The sequence below is a fragment of the Oryx dammah genome, unplaced genomic scaffold (assembly GCF_014754425.2).
Source record: "Oryx dammah isolate SB20612 unplaced genomic scaffold, SCBI_Odam_1.1 HiC_scaffold_27, whole genome shotgun sequence".
In the NCBI taxonomy this organism is placed as follows: domain Eukaryota; kingdom Metazoa; phylum Chordata; class Mammalia; order Artiodactyla; family Bovidae; genus Oryx; species Oryx dammah.
The window spans coordinates 77,409,498-77,436,642 of record NW_024070211.1 but is presented as its reverse complement, the minus strand read 5'-3'; the positions used below and the strand labels follow the sequence as shown (position 1 = coordinate 77,436,642).

The 27,145-nt window shown below is 38.4% G+C and overlaps 1 protein-coding gene across 1 annotated transcript; it reads left to right on the top strand.

The window, feature by feature from the left end:
* The first annotated feature begins 16 nt into the window (after positions 1-16).
* Positions 17-21,943, top strand: NXPH2 (neurexophilin 2). The gene is made up of 2 exons (XM_040227929.1): positions 17-232; positions 19,408-21,943. The coding sequence occupies exons 1-2, from the start codon at positions 17-19 to the stop codon at positions 20,149-20,151; spliced, it is 960 nt and encodes a 319-aa protein (XP_040083863.1). The 3' UTR covers positions 20,152-21,943.
* Positions 21,944-27,145: the final 5,202 nt, after the last annotated feature.

Genomic DNA, 27,145 nt, shown 5'->3' with positions numbered 1-27,145 from the left:
AGAGAGAGATCCCAGTATGTATGCCTGGCTGTGCCAGTTGTCAGAAAGGTACAGGTCCGGGGGTGTGCAGACAGACGGTGAGCCCGTAGGTCGGATGAGGAAGCGTTGCGGTCAGTTGAGTTCTAACAAAGAACTTAAGTCTTCTGACTCCTCTTCCAGCCTCACTGTTAACTGCTACCGCCATACCCATGAAGGCATCACGTTATGTTTTACAAAATGCAGAACTGGTGCTGTACACTTTGCACGGTTCAATTAAAGTCAGCCTGTCTGTTAAGAAACTAGATGTACGAGTAGTGAACTTCAGAGAGAGTCTGGGCTGAAGGTGGGGTCCTGTGAACTTTTATCAGCTTATAAGTATTAGATCAAGGCCATAGGAATGAGGAACTCTTGAAAATAAGACAATTTAGTCTTTTTTTATAACACTGTATACATTAATTCTTTTAATAATTTCTACTTTTTCAAATATCATTTTTTTAATGTTTTGATTTAGGTTCATTTTATCCAATTATCATTACTTATTATTTAGTTCCATTCCCCCCCAACTTGTAACCCCTTATTCTCCATTTCCATTGTCTTTCCTACTTGACTCCTTTACTGACCACATTTTATTTGAGATATAAAGCATTTTCCAAAATGGCCTGAGTGAAGCCAAAAGATATAAAAAGGTGTGAAAAGTCCAGGATACTCTACACTGCCAGTCAGATTTTGTAAGGCTTTTTTTTATTATGGTAAAAGTCACATAATATAAAGCATTCTATTTTAACTGTATTTAACTATACATATCAGTGGCCCTAAGTACATTCACATTGTTGTGCAGCTCTCACCATCCTCCATCTCCCCAGTTTGTCACCTTCTTAAACTGAAGCTCTGTCCCCATGAAACAGTAGCTCTCCATACCCCTCCCCATCCACCCCTACCCCCTGCCCCTGGCATCTACCAATGTACTTTCTGACTTTATGTATTTGTGCCAGTCAGATTTTTGTATTCAGTTTTTACTAGACACTTAGTGTGAATCGAGCACTGTGATGAGTGCTGGAGACATAAAGCCGAGGGAGATACAGAAGCTGCCAGCAAACAAAATACAATACAAAATACAATAGAGTATTTTCCTTGGAAATAAAGATAATATATGATCTATATTATTTATATTACATAGGGAGAAAATATGAATAAATATTAAAATATTAGCAACTGTTAACTTTAATTTTCCTCAGTTTTCTTAGCTTCATTTTCTAAAGTAATCTTCTTCTTGTAATGATAAAAAATTTCTTTCTATTATTTTATTTCTATTGTATTATTATTTATATTACATTGCTCAAGCTTTTTTATGTGTCAGATATATTACAGTATTAGTGTGGAAAGAGCAGTTACTTGATACAAAAGACCTGATTTCTAAACTTATTGCTGCCTCTCAATGTTTGGACTTTGGACAAGTCTCTTAAATTCTCTAAGGCTACAGGGACTCTATGATTCTCAGTATAAATGTCAGAAATGATTATTGCAAAAAATAATTTTGACATAATTACCTGTTTCATATACACAAGCAATATGCATTGGGTTTTTTTTTATTAAGAAAGTGTTTTATAGTGTGGAAAACTGAATATTGATCTTACAAAACATAGTTATATTGGGTCATCATAAAGCACCACATTTATGTAGGAGCCTGTAAAAATCTCCAACCGACTATGATTGTTTACATTTAAGTAAAATATCACACTCTATATCTAAGACAATTTGAAAAATATTTACGATTACTTAATGTCATGTTAGATGCAAGATGTAATCAATAAGGGCTGAAATTTTGAACTGAAAAAAAAAAAATCAACTGATTGGCAATGTTTACCATATCTACAAAATATCTTCATCACAGCACCTGGTATTTGCACCTAGTGTTTGAACACTGAGTACTAACTAGTGTTCCAAATTGGAAATTAAAACTACCTATCACAGGCAGTATGTGCTAATTGCTAGGTTACTGGTACCTGAAGACTCAGATGTCAAATGGATATGATGCTAAAGCACAAAGTCATACACACTGCACCTCTGCGAAGCCCTGCCCCATCCAGCCTCCCCTCTATCCATGTCTCCTCATCCTGCATGGTAGCTGCTTAAGCTGTCGTACGGTATCTGCCATTTCCACTTCTCCATTCACTCCTCTTTCTTCTGTTGCAACTTTCTTTTCCAAATGCCAGCTTTTAGGGGTCAAGAAACAGGCGCATGTTGTCTCTCCCAGGCTGTTATATTACAGGGTCATTTTTGTGTTCCTATCATGGAAAGCTCTTCTCTCTCACTGAAGACTGGGACATGGCGTCCGAAGACAAAGCGGTGAAAAAAGACAGTGCCACTTACCATGCTGAGCCATTTATTCCTAAACAGAGAAAGGGTTGTCTCTATTAGGTGATCAAAAGAATACCTTTTTTGACTGCAAAACTCGAGTTAAACAAGATTGCACTCTGATTTAGGACCTGTGGCTGTAGCCTAGCATTTAGCAGCCCCCTACCACGGGGCATTTTACCATTTGCCATAATCTGTTCGTAATTTGTTAAAGAGCCCCTTTTATGCAGCTTGCAAATACAAAATGAAATCTTTTTCTTTCACACCATTTCTTTTTTAAATTTTTTATTGAAATATAGTTGATTTACAATTTTGTGTTTGTTTCAGGTATACAGCAAAGTGATTCAGTTATATATATTAATATGTATATAATATGTATTATTTTTCAGATTCTTTTCCATTATAAGTTGTTACAAAGTGTTGAGTATAGTTCTATATATATAGTAGGGCCTTGTTGGTTATCTATTTTATATATAATAGTGTACATCTGTTAATCTCAAACTCCTAATTTATGCCTCCCCTCCTCTCCACTTTGGTAACCGTAGAAAACTTTGTTTTCTATGTCTGTAGGTCGGTTTCTGTTCTGGAGTTAAGTTCATTTGTATCAACTTTTTAGGACTCTACATACAAGTGATGTTATATTTGACTTTCTCACTCTGGCTTCCATCACTTAGCATCACACCATTTCTTTGAAATGTTTACAGCAATTTTGGCATGTGCATGCACACATGCATTTTTACACGATAGTTCTGCATGTCAGGATGTGAGCTTGTGTGTAAGATTTTTTGCAGAGGTTATGTCATTTGTCATTGATTTTCCAGATTACTGTCTTCAAGATAAAATAAGAATTGCCATATTTAACCTTAGCAATAAGACTACTGCCAAGCATTGCAATCTAGCTTTTTGGCTCTTACTGCTAAGATTTCTGTCTTCACATTTATGTTTCCTGTTAGTTCCTGTATCAATTTAGAAAAATGTAAAGGGTAGCTATTAAAAGATATGTGGAAGGTAAAATGAATTTGCTACTCTCAGCACAAAGGTTGTCCATTGTTTAGCTTTGTTCTTCTAAGCAATCATTTGTTTTTTAACTTGCAAAATGAATTTTGAAACACTGCCACATTATGACACAAAATATTAATAGGTACAATTAATACATTGATACATGTTTGATTCTGTCATTCTTCATCCCCTTTATGTCATTCTTCTTTTAATCTGCTGTGACAGTTCTGTAATGGAGCCCCAGAAATATGATTTGAGGGCAAGCCATATTACTAATCATCAATACAGCATTCTATGTTGTCCAGAAATACATGTTCTTTTGTCAACAGAGATGATAGTCTGCAAAATTTCTACCCAGAGAAACTGCTTTCCAAGATTTGTTTATAAGGAGAAAATGTAATGGGAAGCTAAGTTTGATCATAACAGAGTTTTTTTTTTCCTTCCTGCTGAGCAGATCGTTGTTTTATTTTAACTACAGGATATGGGACAGAATTGTTAAAGCAGTCCAATTATATAAGCTATATATATATATACACATACATATATACATATATATATATATATATACACACAACATAAAGGAAGCCTTAGATCGCTTTTCATTATTGGTTCTATAGTTGTTCAGCTAGCATGGGATCTGCCGGCCACCTCCACACTGTGTAGCAGTGGTCACTTTGGGGGTTCTTAGCTTGAACTGATACCCTCAGTGAAATAATTAATGGCTACTGTGAAGAAAGCTGAGCGCCGAAGAATTGATGCTTTTGAACTGTGGTGCTGGAGAAGACTCTTGAGAGTCCCTTGGACTGCAAGGAGATCCAACCAGTCCATTCTGAAGGAGATCAACCCTGGGATTTCTTTGGAAGGAATGATGCTGAAGCTGAAACTCCAGTACTTTGGCCACTTCATGCAAAGAGTTGACTCATTGGAAAAGACTCTGATGCTGGGAGGGATTGGGGGCAGGAGGAGAAGGGGACAACAGAGGATGAGATGGCTGGATGGCATCACTGACTTGATGGACATGAGTCTGAGTGAACTCTGGGAGTTGGTGATGGACAGGGAGGCCTGGCGTGCCGTGATTCATGGGTTCGCAAAGAGTCAGACACGACTGAGCGAGTGAACTGAACTGAACTATCCAGTGTTCATCAGGAACAACATGATAAACAGATCTATTAAACAAACCAGTTATTCTTCCAACCTGGCACTTAGCAATGATTGTCTCTGTGGGAAAAAAAAAAAAGTTAATAAATCCTTTCAGGATATCCAAGTGGAGCAAGACAGCCGTCTTTAAAAATATTTGTACATATCTGTATCAATTTATCTCTAGTAGTATCTGCCAGTCATATTATCAAGGAAAAGCAAACCCTCCCAGCTTGATATAAATTCACAAGTTTGGAGCATTCAGTTTATTCTGCTTGATCCTGGAAAAGTGTACATTTTTTTCTTTGACAGACAGAGGACTACATATTTTTGATGTACTATAGAATAGTTAAGGGTGTGGCCTTCTTGTTAATGGTAGGTGATCTTTTCAGTCTATCCTTGGTAAGTTATTTTTATTATGGCAAGCATGTCACAGAAAACTAGTATGGGCTATAAATACCTTATATTCAGTATAAACACGAAAAACTGAAAACATCCACTTGAGGTATAGGTGCCTCTTCAGTGCTCTGATTACCAAAAGAAAAAAAAAATTCCGTTGTGTTTTACCTTGCATTTAGAGTACTCATCATTTCTTGTGAAAATCATAGACAAAAGCCGGATTTTTGCCTATTAACATATCATAACACACCCATAAACATGCAGACAAGCTACATTATTCAAAATGTAATTTACCTAGAACATATGTGGTTCATTATCAAGAAACATTAATATATATTGTAATAATTATATAAGATAATAGGGTTATACCACAATTATGGCAAAGGTTTGACTGTCTCAGAGCCCCAAAATATCTGTTATAACCTTCAACAGCTCTTAGGAGATTTAAGGGTGAAACAAAAGGCTGTTCGGGTTGCTACCCTGAGCACAAGACCTCCAAGTCAGAAATTTAGCACTGACTGATCCTTGGACCCTATTTATCATTAGGAAAAGTGTACATGTACTTTCAATTCTAAGATGAATAAGTCCTGACTGAAATTTACTAAGAACCCTTTCTTAAGGGTTCTCACTCCCAAAAAAGGAGGGGGTAACCATGTGAGGAGATGGGTGTGTTAATTTAATTACTTGATGATAGGAATGCTTTCACAATGTAAACATGTTGTACAGTTTAAATATATTACAACTTTATTTGTCAATTATACCTCAATAAAGCTGGAAAAGATAAAATGAATCTTTTACTAGGAAAAATATAACTATTGTCTTATAATGTTATCATATTCTCCTTAGTAATTATAAACAAATCAATATACAATTTGGAACTAGGTAAGGAGGAATATAAATACCAAGATCAATTCATTTCCTTGTCATGAATTCATTTCCTTGTCATGAATTCATTCATTTTCAACGATCAATGAATACATCTTGGGTTTTATTTTTCTCATCAAATTAAAGATATTAATTACTCAATTCTGCTCACTCTTTGCTCTGTTGCCTCCCTGTTTAGGACTAGTACCACCTGCTTGATGTATCTATATCTATCTATATATATATATTATATATACACATATTTCAGATGCTTATGACAACTATGTCAGTGGGATATTATTTATGATTATTTATGTAATGTTTGTTTTCCTCCAGTTCAGTTCAGTCACTCAGTCATGTCTGACTGTTTGCGACCCCATGGACTGCAGCATGCCAGGCCTCCCTATGCATCACCAATTTCCAGAGTTTACTCAAACTCATGTGCATTGAGTCCGTGATGCCATCCAACCATCTTATCCTCTGTCGTCCCCTTCTCCTGCCTTCAATCTTTCCCAACATCAAGGTCTTTTCAAATGAGTCAGTTCTTTGCATCTGTTGGCCAAAGAATTGAAGTTTCAGCTTCAGCATCTGTCCTTCCAATGAATATTCAGGACTGATTTCCTTTAGACTGGATGGGGTGGATCTCCTTGCAGTCCAGGGGACTCACAAGAGTCTTCTCCAACACCACAGTTCAAAAGCATCAATTCTTTGGTGCTCAGCTTTCTTTATAGTCCAACTTTCACATCCATACATGACCACTGGAAAAACCATAGCTTTGACTAGACCAAACTTTGTTGGCAATGTAATGTCTCTGCTTTTTAATATGCTATCTAGGTTGATCATAACTTTTCTTCCAAGGAGTAAGCATCTTCTAATTTCATGGCTGCAATCACCATCTGCAGTAATTTGGAGCCCCCAAAAATAAAGTATAACACTTTCCACTGTTTTCCCATCTATTTGCCATGAAGTAATGGGACCAGATACCATGATTTAGTTTCCTGAATGCTGAGTTTTAAGCCAATTTTTTCACTCTCCTCTTTCACTTTCATCAAGAGGCTCTTTAGTTCTTATTCACTTTCTACCATAAGAGTGGTGTGATCTGCATATCTAAGGTTATTGATATTTCTATCGGCAATCTTGATTCCAGCTTGTGCTTCCTCCAGCCCAGCATTTCTCATGATGTACTCCACATATAAGTTAAATAAGCAGGGTGACAATACACAGTCTTGACGTACTCCTTTCCCAATTTGGAACCAGTCAGTTGTTCTATGTCCAATTTTAGCTGTTGCTTCCTAACCTGCATACAGATTTCTCAGAAGGCAGGTCAGGTGATCTGGTATTCCCATCTCTTTAAGAATTTTCCAGAGATTTTTGTGGTCCACACAGTCAAAGGCTTTGGCATAGTCAATAAAGCAGAAGTAGATATTTTTCTGGAACTCTCTTGCTTTCTCGATGATCCAACAGATGTTGGCCATTTGATCTCTGGTTCTGCCTTTTCTAAAACCAGCTTGAACATCTGGAAGTCCACAGTTCACGTATTGCTAAAGCCTGGCTTGGAGAATTTTGAGCATTACTTTACTAGCGTGTGAGATGAGTGCAATTGTGCAGAGGTTGAGTATTCTTTGGCATTACCTTTCTTTTGGATTGGAATGAAAACTGACCTTTTCCAGTCCACTGCTGAGTTTTCCAAATTTGCTGGCATATTAGTGCAGCACTTTCACACCATCATCTTTTAGGATTTGAACTAGCTCAACTGGAATTCCATCACCTCCACTAGCTTTGTTCGTAGTGATGCTTCCTAAGGCCCACTTGACTTTGTATTCCAGGATGTCTGGGTCTAGGTGAGTGATCATACCATCGTGATTATCTGGGTCATGAAGATATTTTTTCTATAGGTCTTCTGTGTTTTCTTTCCACCTCTTCTGAATATCTTCTGCTTCTGTTAGGGCCATACCATTTCTGTCCTTTATTGAGCCCATCTTTGCATGAAATGTTCCCTTGGTATCTTTAATTTTCTTGAAGAGATCTCTAGTCTTTCCCATTCTATTGTTTTCCTCTATTTCTTTGCACTGATCACTGAGGAAGGCTTTCTTATCTCTTCTTACTATTCTTTGGAACTCTGCATTCAAATGGGTATATCTTTCCTCTTCTCCCTGCTTTTCACATCTCTTCTTTTCACAGCTATTTGTAAGGCCTCCTCTGACAGTCATTTCAGTCATTTTGCTTTTTTGCATTTCTTTTTCTTGCAGATGGTCTTGGCAATGTCTCCTGTACAATGTCACAAAACTCCGTCCATAGTTCTTCAGGCACTGTGTCTATTAGATCTAATCCCTTGAATCTATTTCTCACTTCCACTATATAATCTTAAGAAATTTGATTTAGGTCATACCTGAATGGTCTAGTGTCATTCCCTACTTTATTCAATTTAAGTCTGAATTTCGCAATAAGGAGTTCATGATCTGAGCCACAGTCAGCTCCTGGTCTTGTTTTGCTGACTGTATAGAGCTTCTCCATCTTTAGCTGCAAAGAATATAATCAATCTGATTTGGTACTGACCAGCTGGTGATGTCCATTTGTAGAATCTGCCCTTGTGCTGTTGGGAGGGTATTTGCTATGACCAGTGCGTTCTCTTGGCAAAACTCTATTAGCCTTTGTCCTGCTTCATTCTGTACTCCAAGGCCAAATTTGCCTGGTACTCCAGGTGTTTCTTGACTTCCTACTTTTGCCTTCAAGTCCCCAATAATGAAAAGGATGTCTTTTTTGGGTGTTATTTTTAGAAGGTCTTGTACGTCTTCATAGAACCATTCAACTTCGCTTCTTCAACATTAGTGGTCGGGACTTAGACTTGGATTTCTGTGATATTGAATGGCTTGCCTGGAAATGAACAGAGATCATTCTGTTCTTTCTGGGATTGCATCCAAGTACTGCATTTCAGAATTTCTTGGTGACTATGATGGCTACTCCACTTCTTCTAAGGGATTCTTGCCCACAGTAGTAGATATAATGGTCATCTAAGTTAAATTCACCCATTCCAGACCATTTTAGTTTGCTGATTCCTAAAATGTTGATATTCACTCTTGCTATTTCCTGTTTGACCTCTTCCAATTTGCCTTGATTCATGGACGTAACATTCCAGGTTGCTATGCAATATTGCTCTTTACAGCATTGGACTTTGCTTCCATCACCAGTCATATCCACAACTGAGTGTTGTTTTTGCTTTGGCTCCATCTCTTCATTTTTTCTGAAGTTATTTCTCCACTGATCTCCAGTAGCATATTGGGCACCTACCAACCTGGGGAGTTCATCTTTCAGTGTCCTATCTTTTTGCCTTTTCATACTGTTCATGGGGTTCTTAAGGCAGGAATACTGAAGTGGTTTGCCATATCCTTCTCCAGTGGACCACATTTTGTCAGACCTCTCCACCATGACCCATCTATCTTGTTGTTCTTTTCCTTAATTTTCTGTAAATCACATTAAGGCAGGCACTTTATCTGCCCTGTTCAGCAGTATGTTCCCAGTGCCCAGAGCACAGATGCTGTACCTAAAAGGCGTGTGATAGATACGTGTTAAATCAGTGCTTAAAGATGAATGCATTCAAAAGATATGTACACCCTAATGTTCATAGCAAAACTCTTCACAGTAGCCAAGGCATGAAAACAACCTAAATTTTCATCAACAGATGAATGGATAAAGAAGATATGGTATGTGTGTATATATATATATATATATATATATACATACACACACATACACATACACAATGACATATTACTCAGCCATAAAAAAGAATGAAATAATACCATTTTCAGCAACATGGATGGATCTAGAGATTGTCATACTAAATGAAGTAAGTCAGAAAAAAACAAATACCATATCAGTTACAAGTGGAATCTAAAATATGGAACAGATGAACTATTTTACAAAATATACAGACTCACAGACATAGAAAACAATGTTATGGTTACCAAAGTGGAAGGTTGGGAGGGGTTAACAGATACACACTACTATATATAAAAGAGATAAATAACAAGGTCCTACTGTATAGTACAGGGAACTGTATTTGATATATTGTAATAAACATATGGGGCTTCCCAGGCAGCTCAACAGTAAAAGAATCCACCTATAGTGTAGGAGATGCAGGAGACACAGATTGAATCCCTTGATTGGGAAGATCCCCTGGGGGAATGCGTGGCAACCCACTCCAGTATGGTTGCCTGGAGAATCCCATGGACAGAGGAGCCGGGAAGCCTACAGTCCATAGAGTTGCAAAGAGTAGACATGACTGAAGCAACTGAGCATGCACACATGCACGCAGTAAATCTATAATGGAAAGGAATCTGAAAAATTATATATTACATATATTATGTATATATTATGTAAAACTGAATCACTTTATAATACTTGAAACCGCACAGTATTGTAAATCAACTGTAATTCAATTTAACAAAAAAAGAGAACACATGAATTTGTGAACAGAGTTCCTGACCCCCTCCCCTCTTCTCCCCTAGACTGCACAGTGTTTGCTACAGGTGTTCCTGTGCGTGGACCACGTCATTCTAGATCACTTTCTATCTCAAAGCCTCCTTTGTCTCCTTAAAGTGCAACTCCAACCTCACAAGTGAAGAGTCAATGGGGCTAAATAAAATGTGTCAGTTAGAATTAATAAACCTTGGACTAGAACAGCAAAACTGGTTTTCTTATTTCATCCACAGGTGTTTCTTCAAATAATAAAAAACACCCCCTGTTGGGACTGCAGTAGGATAGAATATCTTGAACTGATAATGGCACAGTGTACCTTGAATGGAATTTGAACCCCATAAGCTCACATTTTAAATGCCCTTCACTTCCCTTGTATTACTCATGGGTGTAGACAAACCATCTCCTCCTCCTCTTCTCCCCACCCCCACACCCCACCACGTGCAGTTTAGGACCCATCCCCACACACAGCGACAGAGAAGCAAAGCTATCACAATGATGGATATATAGATGTAGCGTAGCATAGCTTGCATGCTGTCATGTCTGACTCCTTGTGACCCCATGGACTGTAGCCCACATCTCTGACCATGGGATTATCCTAGCAAGAATACTGGAATGGATTGCCATTTCCTAGTTAAGGGGATCTTCCCACCCCAGGAACTGAACCTGTTTCTCTTGCATCTCCTGTATTCACAGGCAGATTTTACCACTGCACCACCTGGGAAGCCCATGTAGAAGATGATTATCCCATAATTATGGCAAAAGTCTGGCTGTCTCCAATCCCAGGGGAATGCTAGTAATGGTCATGGCCCCACAGCACCCAGCCTACTGTGAAGGTAGAACCCTGCTTTGTGAGACTTTCCTGGCTTCATCCACTTGGTAAACAGACCTGCAAAGAAAGCCCCATGTAAATGTTGATACTGACTCATTGGATGTATAGAGTCAAGTACAATAGAACTGATCCAAAACCGAGAAGAATATCTGAATCTAATACATTAAGCAGGTAATTCCAACTCCATGTGGGATATTTAAAGACTAAGCTCTTCTTTATTGAATTATCAATTATCTAAATGAGCACCATTTTTAAGAAATAAATACTAAATGAATGTGAAATAACAACAATAATAATTGATGGTAACAGACATACTTATAGCACATAATAGTGCCAGAATAATGAATAAATAGCTTAAAAAGATGGTAACGATAACCTGTATGCGAGACAGCAAAAGAGACACAGATGTACAGAACAGTCTTTTGGACTCTGTGGGAGAGGGAGAGGGTGGGATGATTTGGGAGAATGGCATTGAAACATGTATAATATCATATATGAAACGAATTGCCAGTCCAGGTTTGATGCAGGATACAGGATGCTTGGGGCTGGTGCACTGGGATGACCCAAAGGGATGGTGCGGGGAGGGAGGAGGGTGAGGGGTTCAGGATGGGGAACACGTGTACACCCATGGTGGATTCATGTTGATATATGGTAAAAGCAATACAATATTGTAAAGTAATTAGCCTCCAATTAAAATAAATAAATTTATATTTTAAAAAATAAATTAATAAATAGTATAGGAGTTCCTAAGCAACTCTGAGGTTACTTGAGAGAATTCAGTGATGCAGTAAAGACTTCTAAATTGAAATGCTTGAATTCCTGACTTTAAAAACAAAAAATCAATCCTAAACCAAGTCCCACGAATTAAATGTAAATTAGACTAAGCTTATGATAACAAAAATGTACAAGCCTTGTGAGAATTCTGAAAGTGAAACTTAAAATGATCTTCTCTCCCTGAATCAAAGGTTAACATCAACAGTGATTAAGTCTTGTTGCTAGAGCATACCCTTGCGATGAAGGGATGAAAATGGCACCTTACTTCTGTGTTCTTCCTCCTCAAAGCCTGCTTTAATCATAAGAAAGACATCAGACAAACTCAAACTGAAAGGCCTAGCCATTGTTCCTTGAAATGTTCAAGGTCACCAAAAACAAGGAACAACTGAGAAATGGTCACAGCCAAAACAAGCTTATCATGATGACCAAATATAATGTGGGATACTAGATGGGATCTTGGAACATATAAAAAACATTAAGGAAAAATGAAGGAAATCTGAATAAAGCATGGACTTTAGTTAATAATAAGGTGTAAGTATTGGATTTTTGGACTTCTCAGGTCACACTAGTGGTAAAGAACCCCCTGCCAATGCAGGAGACATAAGAGACACAGGTTTGATCCCTGAGTCAGAAGATCCCCTGGACGAGAGCAAGGCAGCCCACTCCAGCCTTCTTGCCTGGAAAATCCCATGGACTGAAGAGTCTGGTGGGCTACCATCCATAGGGTCACAAAGAGTCAGACATAACTGAAGTGAGTGAGCATGCATGCATGTGTTGGATCTTTAGTTGTAACAAGTGTAAGATATATAAGATGTTAATAATATAGGAAACTAGGTACAGGATATATTATAACTCTTTACCACACAATTGTCCAGTAAACTAAAACTATTCTAATATAAAATGTTTTCCTGAAAAATACATAAGATATACTTTTAAAAGATCTTCTGATATAGTATTTGCAGAGAAAGATGCTTTTTCGTTTATAAATTATTTCCATAATTTGTGACAGTTCTCACATCTGCTACTATAAAATTCACTGCAGCTTCTCTGCCTCTTGGGAAAAAAAATGCATTTAATTATCAGTGAAATTCAACTCCAGCTTGTTATGATGAATGATTTGAACCTGTCAGCTTTTCTTTCCTCCCTAAAAACAAAAGAAATGAAATGAAATACAGTCTTCCTCCTTTACTTCCTTCCTTCCACCTGCTTCATTTAATTGATGAAGGTTTGAGCTTTTATTAATCTTTTTGAGCTCCTCTGTAAGATGCAGAAAAAGCTAATATGATATCATTGTATCTAGCTAATGTGTGTGCTTTGTGAAATTGATACACCCTGCCAAGACATAAATTACTTAAGCTTTGATAAATGTGTTGAAATCAGGGAATGTTCAAACAGATAAAGCACAGCAATTCCTCTTCTTCTCTCTTTTTTAAACTCCATTTCATGCAAGCAGTTAAATGTTTTTGGATTATTATTGTAATATGATGGGACAAAAGACAGCAGTGATATTGATAATAGCATAGAGAACCCCAGTAAATACAAAAGCAATGGGGGATACAGGCTTGTATTTTGCAGAGAACATCTAACAACCTTGCCTTGGACAGACTGGTTTACCAACAGGTTCAGATCCACTTCAGTCCTCTCCTAGCATGCTGTATCACTGAAATTGTCTACAGAGGAATGAGCGTCATGCCAGACACTTTGCACTTTCAGATCCTTTGCTGACTCATTTGGTAGGCTGAAATCAAAGATCCACAAACACATTTTATTAGCAAAGAATGCTCACCTGTCCCTGTGATCTGCATATGACTCAGATGTCAGTGAGACTGGAAACACGAAGAAGCATTTGATTGATGCTCTAGGGTTATTTCTACTCGTTAATTTATCCTATGGCACTGAACAAGTTGCTTGATTGATCACTAATCAGTTCCTTGGAGACCTGAGAATCCATATCATCTTTTGAAGACAATCTTTGAATAGGAGGCATGGAACTATCCATTGGATAATGTAAGACCCATCAGTTTCTGAGTGCCTTTTGCCAGAGGTTGGGCTCAGTAATTTCCATCCATTTTTTAAATTTAGTCCTTACAATCAACCAACAAAGGAGGTATAGGTGAAAATATTGGGGCTCATGTCAAGGGACAATGAGGTCATCAGGCAGCAAATCCTATGCTTTTTCCACCATGCTGCTTCCATATTGGGAGTATATTGGATGAGTGTGGGCAGGGTTGTGGTTCATTCAAACCCCAGTCATCCCTGAGTAGGTCTTTTGAGGTTAAGCGTGAGCCTTGGGAACTTCGGTCACACAACTACCTATGTAGACCTGTTTAGGAGAGGATGTCTTCTCAGTAGTGATGCACTCATTTAAGCAGCATTCTAGGGAGAAGACTGAACAAGTTATACCACAGGGAGAGGAAGTTGGGAGAAGAGGTACAACTAGCAGCTTTTTAAGACAACTAGAAATATATTTGTTTTTTTAATTATACTCTTCTACCTATATACATCATCATCCATTAGCTTTTTGGAATTTGAGTTTAGATTTGGAAATCAATACTTGTAAGAACTGTCCATACATTTTAGAGTAATAAATAAGTTGAAGAAGTGAAGTGAGGTCGCTCAGTCATGTCCGACTCTTTGTGACCCCATGGACTGTAGCCTACCAGGTTTCTCCATCCATGGGACTTTCCAAGCAAGAATATTGGAGTGGGTTGCCATTACCCAGCTTTTCTCAATTTGTTTAATGTTGTCAAAGCAAAGTCTAGAGTAAAGCAAAAAAAGTAAAAGATGCATACATCTACTTTTTATCTAAGGAATCCTCAATGACAGTTTTCACTGAAGCAATTATAGATCTGTGCTTAAGAGTTAAATTGCATTATTTTTACATAGGCAAACCTTAAAATCAAAGGCAACTTGAGCAGATTTGAACCTAAAGAGTATTCAGTTCAGTTCAGTTCAGTTCAGTCACTCAGTCGTGTCCGACTCTTTGCGACCCCATGAATCGCAGCACGCCAGGCCTCCCTGTCCATCACCATCTCCCGGAGTTCACTCAGACTCCCGTCCATCGAATCAGTGATGCCATCCAGCCATTTCATCCTCTGTTGTCCCCTTCTCCTCCTGCCCCCAATTCCTCCCAGCATCAGAGTCTTTTCCAATGAGTCAACTCTTCGTATGAGGTGTCCAAAGTACCGGAGCTTCAGCTTCAGCATCATTCCTTCCAAAGAAATCCCAGGGTTGATCTCCTTCAGAATGGACTGGTTGGATCTCCTTGCAGTCCAAGGGACTCTCAAGAGTCTTCTTCAACACCACAGTTCAAAAGCATCAATTCTTTGGTGCTCAGCCTTCTTCACAGTCCAACTCTCACATCCATACATGACCACTGGAAAAACCATAGCCTTGACTAGACGGACCTTAGTCAGCAAAGTAATGTCTCTGCTTTTGAATATGCTATTTAGGTTGGTCATAACTTTTCTTCCAAGGAGTAAGCGTCTTTTAATTTCATGGCTGCAGTCACCATCTGCAGTGATTTTGGAGCCCCAAAAAATAAAGTCTGACACTGTTTCCCCATCTATTTCCCATGAAGTGATGGAACCGGATGCCATGATCTTTGTTTTCTGAATGTTGAGCTTTAAGCCAATTTTTTTCGCTCTCTCCTTTCACTTTCATCAACAGGCTTTTTAGCTCCTTTTCACTTTCTGCCATAAGGGTGGTGTCATCTGCATATCTGAGGTTATTGAGATTTCTCCCGGCAATCTTGATTCCAGCTTGTGTTTCTTCCAGTCCAGCGTTTCTCATGATGTACTCTGCATATAAGTTAAATAAGCATTGGGTTATAATATACTTTTTAAGAATCAAATTTCATTTTCAATTCTCATCTGCAGAATCTTTCCTGAAGAATAGAAGAGTATTTCTAAAAGCGAATAATTACATCTAATTTATCTGTTTAGTAGGAGAAGGCAATGGCACCCCACTCCAGTACTCTTGCCTGGAAAATCCCATGGACAGAAGAGCCTGGTAGGCTGCAGTCCATGGGGTCGCTAAGAGTCAGACACCACTGAGCGACTTCACTTTCACTTTTCACTTTCATGCATTGGAGAAGGAAATGGCAACCCACTCCAGTGTTCTTGCCTGGAGAACCCCAGGGACGGGGGAGCCTGGTGGGCTGCCGTCTGTGGGGTCGGACATGACTGAAGCGACTTAGCAGCAGTAGCAGTATCTGTTTAGTAAGTTTTGTATTCTTTGTTTCACTTTCTTAGGATGAGTTACCTATATTTGGGTCAAACTGTTACAACATCAATTACTACAATGAAAATCTGTAGTATTTTTTAAAATTAATAAGCAACTTTTTGAGGAAATATTATTGAGTCATCTCAGAACCATCACATCAGAAGTCCTAGAGATAAGAGAAGGATCTCATAATTCCATCTCACGATAGAACTCATCATGTATTTTAAAATGCACCAATATCAGTTAGCCTGAGACTCTACGTGATTGAAAACTTGTCACTGTACAATAAGTTTAATGTTGATAGGTTTTCAATAACAGAAAAAGGAGGAAATCAGGCAAAGAATTAAGAAAAATGACCCAAGCAGAAAAAACTCAGAAAAATGTGCAATGTGAAACAAGCATTTTAAGATAAAAAGAGCATATTGGTGCTAGTAGTACAGAGTGTTGTCATACTTGTTCCAAAAAAAAAAAAAAGTATTTTTGAATGGAAAATGGATCTTTATTCTACTAACACAGTGTCAGTTGGGAGCCCTGCCCAGAGGTAAAGAATGTGGTAAAGAATCCGCCTGCCAGTGCAGGAGACCCAAGAGACAGGGGTTTGATTCCTGGGTAAGGAAGATCCCCTGGAGTAGGAAATGGCAACTTGCTCCAGTATTCTTGCCTGGGAAATCCCATGGACAGAGGAGCCTGCCGGACTACAGTCCTTAGGAGCAGAAAGAGCTGGATATGACTGAGTGACTGTCACTGTCACTAGTGTGTATATGTTAATCCAGGGGGTCCCAAAAGAGTTGGACACGACCAAGCACTTGAGCACAAGCATATTGTGTATGAGTAAGAATAGAGGTGTTTTTTTGGTTGTTGTTTTGTTTTTAAGCAAGCTAAAAGGGATTTATCTTGTGAAAGATAGGAAGAAAGACAGGAGTGAAGGAAGAGGTTAGGAAATTGGACAAATTGGGGAATAGAGATCAGGAAATTAAGTTCTTTAATACCGGCCATTCTCAGGATTGGTAGGTGTGGCTGTCAACATTGACAAGCAAGGCGCATCTCATGAAATATTGGGAAAAGGTGAAAAATAATAATAGCAAGAATCATAATCACAGAGAAGAGAAACTGTACCTTGATCAGCAAGGGGGTTCTTATCTGTCCATGTGTCCTTGCCTGTCTCCTTGGAGAGAGGACAGGACAAGTCAGTTGGACGAGGTTACATTAGCTCTTAGCAACCTCAAGTCCTACCTGTAGCCAGTACTGACTTCCATGGGCTGTCTGACCAGTTGATCTCAATGAGGCTCTGTGCACATTGTAATGAAGAGTGTTCAAAGTCAGAAAACTAGTGACAGTATCAGAAATACCCAGAATATGTTGAGCCAGAAATCCTGAGTAATGATCCCTCTTTTTCTGGTGACTATGCCAGTCCTTCAACACCAGGAGAGAAAGAAGTATCAACTCAGGATGTGCAAGACCCTAGGAACAGAGAGTATGAATTCAGGTTTTCAAAACAATAAGAATGTGCAGAATATCAGTTTGCCCTTCTGCCAAGCCTCACTAATTTAAGTAGAGAAGAGAATTTTTGAAAATACTAGACATGAGTGGGAAAAGCCTTTGGGAATTAATCAACAGAATCAATATATATCATGTGCCCCCTCCCCACCAAAGCAGAAAAAAAAAAAGAAAAATACACACACACACATTGCATTCCTCCTCTAAAGTGTTCAGGGACAAGTTATAGGTAAAAACACTTCTCATGAAACTCTATTAGGACTTAAACTTTGATGAATGTGTAAAATATAACCTCATATTATTAAACTCTACCATAGAGTCAAGTGTAATATTTACAATCCAAGCTATGCCAGTTTTTTTTCTCAAAACTGAATTGAAAGCAATAATTCTTGTAATAATCTGAGACTGGTTTTACCAGGTACTTCACCAAGTTTGAAAGGGTTGGGGAAACAGTACATAAAAACAGCCCCACTTCCTTCTCATCCTTTCCATCACGCTGACAGTTTTCCAGAGAATGATTACCAGAGTGGTTTGTGCCATTAGAGATAAGAGGCTATCTGTGTTTCCATGAGAAACCTCTATTTTCCAGACTTTATAATTCATCTATAAATATCCACTCCAAGGAGCAGTTTCGTATATTATGAATTTGTCTCTCAAAATTCATATTGACTTAACTAAATGATTTTTAGAAATCATGAAGACTCTTACACTGCAAAGAGAGTTAGAAGAAAATCAAATGCAAATAAAGTGCTGTGTTTCAGGGAGAATGATTTGAATCAAAATACTGTGGAATCCATAAAATGCAGGCACATGATTCTTTCTTAGCAATCCTATCTTTCAGGGTATTAGTCAGTTGTAATAAAATGTATTTATCAACAATTAATTAATTCAAAATGTACATTTCCAATTTATTTCTGCTTCTATAAAGGCAGATAATTTGAGATTATATTTTTTCAACTAAATCTTTTATAGAACTTCATATTATTATTCATACTACTTTTAATTACAGAACTTAGAATTGAATTATATCAAGTTATGAAATTATATGATATAAGCTTTTGAATATAATAATATGCTTGCTATCTACAAATATATTTTAAGAGTCTTATCAATACCTTATATTCAGATGGCTTCTAGCTCCATGGTAGAAATCTCAGCTAACTAAAGTTATTTTCTACCTAAAAAAAAAAGACCTTACAAATTGAATGTTTTTATCAAATAGGAGACCAAAAAATACTATATCCCTCAGTCTGGGAAGATAGAATTGTAAAGATTAGGAGACAGAGACTAAAGCCACATCAACCCATTAAAATGAAATGCAGTCATCCCTTGGTATCCATGGGGGATTGGTTTCAAGATCCCCTTGGATACCAAAATCCAGGGATGTTTAAATTCCTTATATGAGATAGTTTAGTATATGCATATAACCTATGCACATACTTCTGTATATTTTAAACCATCTCTAGATTATTTATAATGCCTAATACAATGTAAATAGTTGCCAGAATGTGACAAATTCACGTTTTGCTTTTTGGAAATTTCTGTGTTTGAGTTGGGGGCAGCTGGGATATTTTGTTCAGTTCTAATTTCAATTCAGTGTTGGTTGAATCCAGTGTATTCAGAACCTGCGTATACAAAGAACCAACTGTCCTCTCTTCCTAATCTCATCACTTCCATGTTTGTAGTCACAGATTTGTACTGCTTGAATGACATGGTCATCTTGTTCCACTGCAGAGCCCCACTGTGTATGTGAAATGGTATTTAGCAGGAAGCGAAATAATACTACAGAAATTACCCCAGTGCTTTGGCTTTGGTATATGTGGACTCACAGCCCAACCTAAAGTATCTTTTTCTTTCTTCCTTTTGAACAGCTGTTTTGTGACAGTGAGAAGGTGGTGCACGCCACGGAGGGACTGGATTGGGAAGACAAAGATGCCGCGGGGACCCTGGTGGGTAACGTGGTGCACTCGCGGATCATCAACCCTCTGCGCCTGTTTGTTAAACAGTCTCCGGTCCCCAAGCCTGGACACTTGGCCTATGCGGACAGCATGGAGAACTTTTGGGATTGGCTGGCCAATATCACGGAGGTTCAGGAACCATTGGCAAGAACTAAAAGGAGGCCGATAGTGAAAACAGGAAAATTTAAGAAAATGTTTGGATGGGGTGATTTCCATTCCAACATTAAAACTGTGAAACTCAACCTCCTCATCACGGGGAAAATCGTTGACCATGGTAATGGAACCTTCAGTGTTTATTTCCGACATAATTCCACTGGCCTGGGTAACGTTTCAGTGAGTTTGGTACCCCCCTCCAAAGTGGTGGAGTTTGAAGTTTCCCCGCAGTCTACCTTGGAGACCAAGGAATCCAAGTCTTTCAACTGTCGCATTGAATATGAAAAAACAGATCGGGCCAAGAAGACCGCCCTGTGCAATTTTGACCCATCCAAGATCTGCTACCAGGAGCAGACTCAGAGCCATGTATCCTGGTTGTGTTCCAAGCCCTTCAAGGTCATTTGCATCTACATTGCCTTTTACAGTGTTGATTATAAACTTGTGCAAAAGGTCTGTCCTGACTACAATTACCATAGCGAGACTCCCTACTTATCTTCTGGCTGAATCTTCCCATGGCCAATAAAAAGGAAGGGTAAATATATACTCAATTATTAATAGAACCACCAAGAACCAAGCTCAGCTCTCCATGGCAAAGGATCCCTTTTGTTTCTGGCAGTGAACCTTCATTCCCTATAAGGTTTTCAAATTTAAAAAAGAAAAAGAAACATCTTAAAAGTTGAAATGTGTTTGTTATGATCTTAAGTACCTTAATCTAAACAGTCAAACTGTGTATGAAACCATCACTCTCTCATAAGATCTCTTTCTCCTAAGGCTGACTCCTCCAAGCTATTCTTGTTTCTCTAAGAGTCGATGGTAGCAACATGGAACAGGAAAGAACCAAATACTGCATGTGATAAACATTGCTCTTGAAATGAGCCTGCCTTTGAAGTATGTTTTGGAAAGTTACCTTAAAAATAGCAGATCCCGTAAAGTAACTGAAAAGATTGTATTTGATAGATGAATCACATTTCTGACATTGAATTCTTTTTTATTGCTGTCTTTTTTCCCATGTCTGTGCTGTTAGTGATATGAGAGATGAAGGGGTAGAGTTTGCTTCAAAACTCATGTGTGAAGTTACAATGCCCCAGTGGAATGAAACACATTATTATCTGAGCTAGAGTTGAGTGGAATGGGATTTAAACACTTACCCTTGGGTTGGTCACCATTCCTTAGGATTCTCATCTGAGTAGTAATATTGGTATATTAAAAAAGCAAATCTGGATGTATTGTAAGTCAGTTCAACAATGATGATGATCAGGATGTTTTTAGATTTTTTGCCAGATTCAATGATGTGAGGTTGTCAAGAATATCACAACTCTGTTTTCCCCCTGTAACCTAATTCTATTCATTTGGTGGTATGATTTTTGTATACCTGTGTAGAACAACTTTGAAATTGAGAGAAAGCAACTGTTTCCTAGGCTAGCTAGAATTGGACAAAGATTGGAATTGGAAGGAGGAAATTCCAGGATGATGTAGTCATTATTTCTAGCCTGTAAGATTAAGATTAAGTTCTCCTTGCATTTAGCTATTTAAATGAAGGAACAAATTGTGGAAGTAAGGAGTTTATTTAAATAAGTAGTTTATTTAAACAATGCTTATTATTATCGTGCTAATAACCAAGACACCTGACTCCCTAGGCTTTTGGGATAACTTCCTAATGAATGTTGCCTCATAACCACCTCCTCTTCATCTTCTCTGAGGGGGTCAAATGTCATCTGTGTCATAGAACTGGATGATCTTCGAATTAGCACAGAGAGAGAATCTGGCTGACCAGTAAAAAAAGTGTTTCTAGAATGTGGAAGATTCATGGAAAGGTTACTCCTTTTATGATAGCTGTCAACTTTTTTCCCCCTTCTTATCTGTAAAATATCAAAGTAAAACACTGAATTGACAACCGAAGGAAGAACAAAATGCTCTTACTATAAAATGCTCTTACTACGTTGTTCAAAAAGCCAACAGCTCTCGTCTCTATTTTGCATCTCTAGTCCTTTCCTTTTCCTGGTGACACCTGCCCAGTGTTTGTTTTTTGTCTTTTGTAAAAATTGTACTAGGCTTAGTGTGTGGTAATACAGGCTTGAAATTTTTGCTCTGAGTTCATCGGGTGCTTTTGTAATTTTGTGGTTGGTGTGAAATACTTTGAGACATCATTTTATTTTAACCTAGGAACAAGATTAAACTACTATTTACTGTAAAATATGTGGGAACCATATGTGTATATACACTTAGATTTTCTGTGTACAGAGAAAGTATATGTACACATTTCTATGTAAATAAAAAGAATTTCCTAAATCTGTCACATGACTTTAACTTTTTGTTTTTTTAAAGATTGTTCTTGTTCCTTTTCTTCACAATGGTTTAGTGTGTGTGACTCATGCGTGTATGCGTTGTCAACTGAGCATTCAGATCTTCCATATGTTCATATTAAACAGGGCAATTAGGCCGTGGAGATTATAAAGCAGAGTAAAATAATAATCCGTACAAACCACTTGGCACATAGCTTGGTGTCTAGTAAGAATTCTGTGAGCTTCCATTAAGATTTATTATTACAAATGAAAGGTGATTTTAAATTGTCTGATGTTCAAAACTTGAGTGGTATAAACGCTATATCTATATAAAGAAAAAACTAAATCAGTTTGCACAATTCTTAGATTTTAGCAGGATTTGTGGGATTAAAAAATAAAGAGAGTTCCTCAGGCATATTTTTTAATTGGCATAGAACATATGCCACATATATTTTTTAGACATAATTTCATTTCAAAGCCTACATAATTGTCAGTAATGGTGCTTGACACAATATAAATCAGATCCCATTTAAACCTGCAAATGCATACATTCCTACAAAACCACTTTTGCCTTAGAGTGTGGCAGTTGAGGAAAAGGACATTCATGTAAACTGATTTTATGCCCAATCACAAATTGTTCAGAATGTAAAGAAACAGACCCTTTTAAAAATGCAATTTAAACTAATAGAATGAACACCTGAAAACAATATAATGTTGTGTGTCAATTGTGCCTCCATAAAAAATTAATTTAAAAATTTTTTAAAAACACTAGCAGAAATTTAACCTTCAGGGAGATGTTAGGCATCTTCTCAGGATCTCTCTATCTATGAGAAAGCAAACTAGTTTTAAGACCCTTTCACCCCTCTGCAGAAACAATCTTATTACTCATCACCATACAGGAAAGAAGCTGTATTTCCATGACTATGAACGAGGTGATCATATCAGCCATAGCTGCTGTAAAATCTGGGGAAGGGAAATAAAAAAATGAAAAAGACAAAACTTTTGGACACCATGTAGCACAGCAGTAATCAGTGAAAAGAAAACAATTTTCCTTCTTCCTTCTACTTGGTACCTGAAATTTCAACACATTTTCCTGGTCTAAAATACCCCAGCAGTAATGAGTGTGGGTGGTTCTCCAACATGTCTATTCATAAGAGAACCTGATTCATAGCATATTATATCCTGTAATCTTTATTGTCCAACACTGTTATTCTGCAACACCTTTCTTCTTTATTTGAAGAACTTTACATGACCCAGACGCTACATGCTACATTTTGGGTACAACTGCTACATCTTAAACATTCCACAGCTGGCTGATCCTACCTCCATTAGAGACAGGGTTCTGCTGGGTGGGAGCTGCCCTTATGTTTTAGGGATTCCACAATTAAATATTCAAAGTGCAGTTGTCACATTAGCAGTATTACCTGTAAGCCTGTTAGAAATACAGAGTCTCAGGTCCTGACTGAATTGGAGTTTTCATTTTAACAAGATCACCATGTGACTTGTATTTACATTAAAGACTGAGAGGTACTTCCTTAGAAACTCTGATTTGGTAAATGGAGTTAGTAAATTAGGAATTAAAAATCTGCTTCTTAAGAACTTTTGGTTACCGTGGTTCAAATGGGGCTTCTGACAATACTTTAGAAAATGGCTGAAGGAATAGACCCTTTGAAAAATGAAAATTAAATGAGTAGATTAATAACAAAATAAAGAAAAGTAAACCAACATTAATGTATAGAAGAATAGTATTTCAAAGAGAGTGCAGCCTACACTGTCTTCTGGTTCAGACTTCTCATTTGACAGATAAGCAAAACCAGGGCCTCATCAGAGTCAAGGACATGCCCACTTAGTAAGTGACAAAGCCAACTGAAATGCAAGTCTTCTGCCTCCTTGTCTCAGGTCTTGTAGAAAGGTAAGTTGAAGCAGATATTCAAAACAAAACAAAAAATAATTGCAGTGAGTTTATAAGAAGACATGACCCAGAAGCCAAAACTAAACATGAAAAATTCTGGAAACACTCTCTCTGCAAAATCCTCAGGATTGTGATACATCAATGAAAACAAATTTTTTAAAGCTTAAACTACACAAAAATAAAGTCAGAATAAAGCCATTTTGTCCAAAGATGAGCATCCTAGGATGTATTAGAGGTATGACTGGCTAAGAATTAACAGCAGTAGAGCGTGGGAGTTGACAGAATTTTCAACAGATTTTAACACCTGAGAATATATTTTCATAGAAATGGGTAAATGGGGTGGAGTGCCTTCATAGCCTAAAGGTCCAACTTTACTTAATAAATAATCTTAAATTAATTCATTGCCTATAAAATAGAGGGTGGCATCATGCATTTTTATTTGCAGTTAAAACTATAGTTGCTGCTGCTGCTGCTGCTAAGTCGCTTCAGTCACGTACAACTCTGTGCAACCCCATAGACAGCAGCCCACCAAGATCCTCTGTCCCTGGGATTCTCCAGGCAAGAACACTGGAGTAGGTTGTCATGTCCTTCTCCAATACATGAAAGTGAAGAGTGAAAGTGAAGTCGCTCAGTCGTGTCCGACTCTTCGCGACCCCATGGACTGCAGCCTACCAGGCTCCTCCGTCCATGGCATTTTTCAGGCAAGAGTACTGGAGTGGGTCGCCATTGCCTTCTCCAAACTCAAGTTAACCTCAAGTTAATCAGAATGTTCAATGAATGGAAATTTCATGTCTCCCATTGTCAGTGACAAATTACAGGCAAACAAACTCTTGCTAGAGGTTTTTTTCCTTCATAAAAATCTTGTAAAATATATCCAGGGGTCATTTAATATTCACCTCATGTCTTACCCCCGACTGCAAGGTCTGGAACCCTGCGAACGTATCCCATTCTGCTTCATTTGTAATCTTCCCTTTTTATCATCCCTCTCAGCTCCCCCATAAATAGTCTGTAATCTCTTCTCAGAAGGAATGAGTTGACTGTGCCCTCTACAGCACGGGACAAAGTATCTGGTATATAGTAGGTACAATTTCATTATTTGTCACTTGATTTTTTAAAAATCTCCAACAAAAAATGGTGACTATTCAAGACTCACTTTACCCACCTAACATGAATTTTCTTGCACCATTTCCAAGATGAAGACACTGCTCCAGCCTAATGTGATATTCACTGAATGCTAGCTCCCAGAACCACAGAAATACAAAAGAAACATGTTTGGAAGTGATCTAGAATAGGTTTTGTTTATCAGATAATTGGAGAGACTTCCCTGGCAGTCCAGTGGTTGAGACTTTGTGCTTCCACTGCAGGGGGCATGGATTCAATCCCTGTTCGGGGATCTATCTTGCATGCCATGCAGTGTAGCCAAAAAATTAATTAATTAACATTTTTTTAAAAGAGAGAAGCAGAAGACCAACAAAGAAAAAAAAGAAAGAATTGGGGACCGGGTGAGGTTTAACAGCCTGGTTATTTATATTGTTCTTCCTGCCTAGATAAAACCATTATTTCTCTTCTTTATTATTCCAAATCACTGATGTTCTATATTTGTGTTACAGACTGTCAGCTGGCCACCAGCATGGAGCCTCTGCCTTCTCCTATTGAAGTGGGAGGGTGGGTCGAGGGTGGGTCAAGTGTGTGGCCGGCCTGCTAGACTGCATGCAGTGAGGTGTGTGGCCTGGCTGCTGAGCTGGAGCTGGTAGAATATGAGAGCAAGGGATGTGTCAACTTATGTAAAGCACATCAGGCTTGTCCGTGCTGTTTTCCCTTCGACTGTTTCAGATAGATGACTAAAAGGACCTGAGATGATGCCCAGTAAAGGGGGCAAAGCAACTGTCCATCTGAGTTGTCTTTCCAACCATGAAGGAGAGCCACCCAGCTAACCAAAAGCCCACCCTGGACTTCTACAGGAGAAATAAACATGTGTGTTATTCATTAGGCCATTGGATTACTGGGATGGGTTTGTTACCGCATCTTAGCGCGAGTTAACTAATGAAATGGAGCAGGACTGTATGGTCCTTGCACCCTGCCCTCCCACCCCCCACTGTGTCTTCTGCCTGCCTTTTGCTTATGGAAAACTTCAAAGAACAAGTTTAATCTGAGAAGTGAGAAGTGCTGAAACAAAGGAAAACAGCCAAAGGAGACTAAATAATAATAATGTAGTCATTGCTATTGCTGCTGCTAAGTCGCTTCAGTCGTGTCCAACTCTGTGTGACCTCATAGATGGCAGTCCACCAGGCTCCCTCATGTGGAATGGGTTGCCATTTCCTTCTCCAAAGCGTGAGAGTGAAAAGTGAAAGTGAAGTTGCTCAGTCGTGTCTGACTCTTAGTGACCCCATGGACTGCAGTCCACCAGGCTCCTCCATCCATGGGATTTTCCAGGCAAGAGTACTGGAGTGGGGTGCCATTGCCTTCTCCATGTAGTCATTAAGCATTGTCAAAGACCTTTAGTTATTTCTCAAGGGCTGTAGATAATATTCTGAGCCATATTCTGTGTGCTGTCTTATAGATACTAAAGCCTCAGGTGGAAAAGTTAACTACATGATGACCAGACTGTGCCCAGGACTTGAGCTGCCACAATTCCAAGAACTGACCACAAAGAAATGGGAAAAAAGTGGACCCTGGAACTGAAGATTAACTGTACATGAAACATTCAAGATAATGCTGGTCAGACCACTAATGACCAATTTTAAGATGACTGTTAGATGATTCTGCTGTTTCTTCATGTAGCCCCTGCCCCACAAGATGTCTTTCACCCCTTGCTTGTGGGCAGGGGGGGGGGGGAGAGTCAGGTGGACATATGTTCACCACCCTCCCCCTCACATTCCCGGCATCTGAAATAAAACAAACTTTCCATCAACCTGGCCTAATTATTGGCTTTTTAAAATTTTTAATTTATTTATTTTAATTGGAGGCTAATTACTTTACAATATTGTAGAGGTTTTTGCCATACATTGACTTGAATCAGCCATGGGTATACATGTATTCCCCATTTTGAACCCCCTTCCCACCTCCCTCCCCATCCCATCCCTCAGGGTCATCCCAGTGCACCAGCCCTGAGTGCCCTGTTTCACGCATCAAACCTGGATTGGCAATCTGTTTCACATATGATAATAATATACATGTTTCAATGCCATTCTCTCAAATCATCCCACCCTTGCCTTCTCCCACAGAGTCCAAAAAACTATTGTATACATCTGTGTCTCTTTTGCTGTCTTTCATATAGGGTCATCATTACCATTTTTCTAAATTC

Bases quoted from the DNA above. Each gene is read 5' to 3' on its own strand.
- NXPH2 (XM_040227929.1), top strand. From the start codon at position 17: ATGTATGCCTGGCTGTGCCAGTTGTCAGAAAGGTACAGGTCCGGGGGT. The intron at 233-19,407 runs GTACACTTTGCA...CCTTTTGAACAG, and splicing joins CAAAATGCAGAACTGGTGCT to CTGTTTTGTGACAGTGAGAA.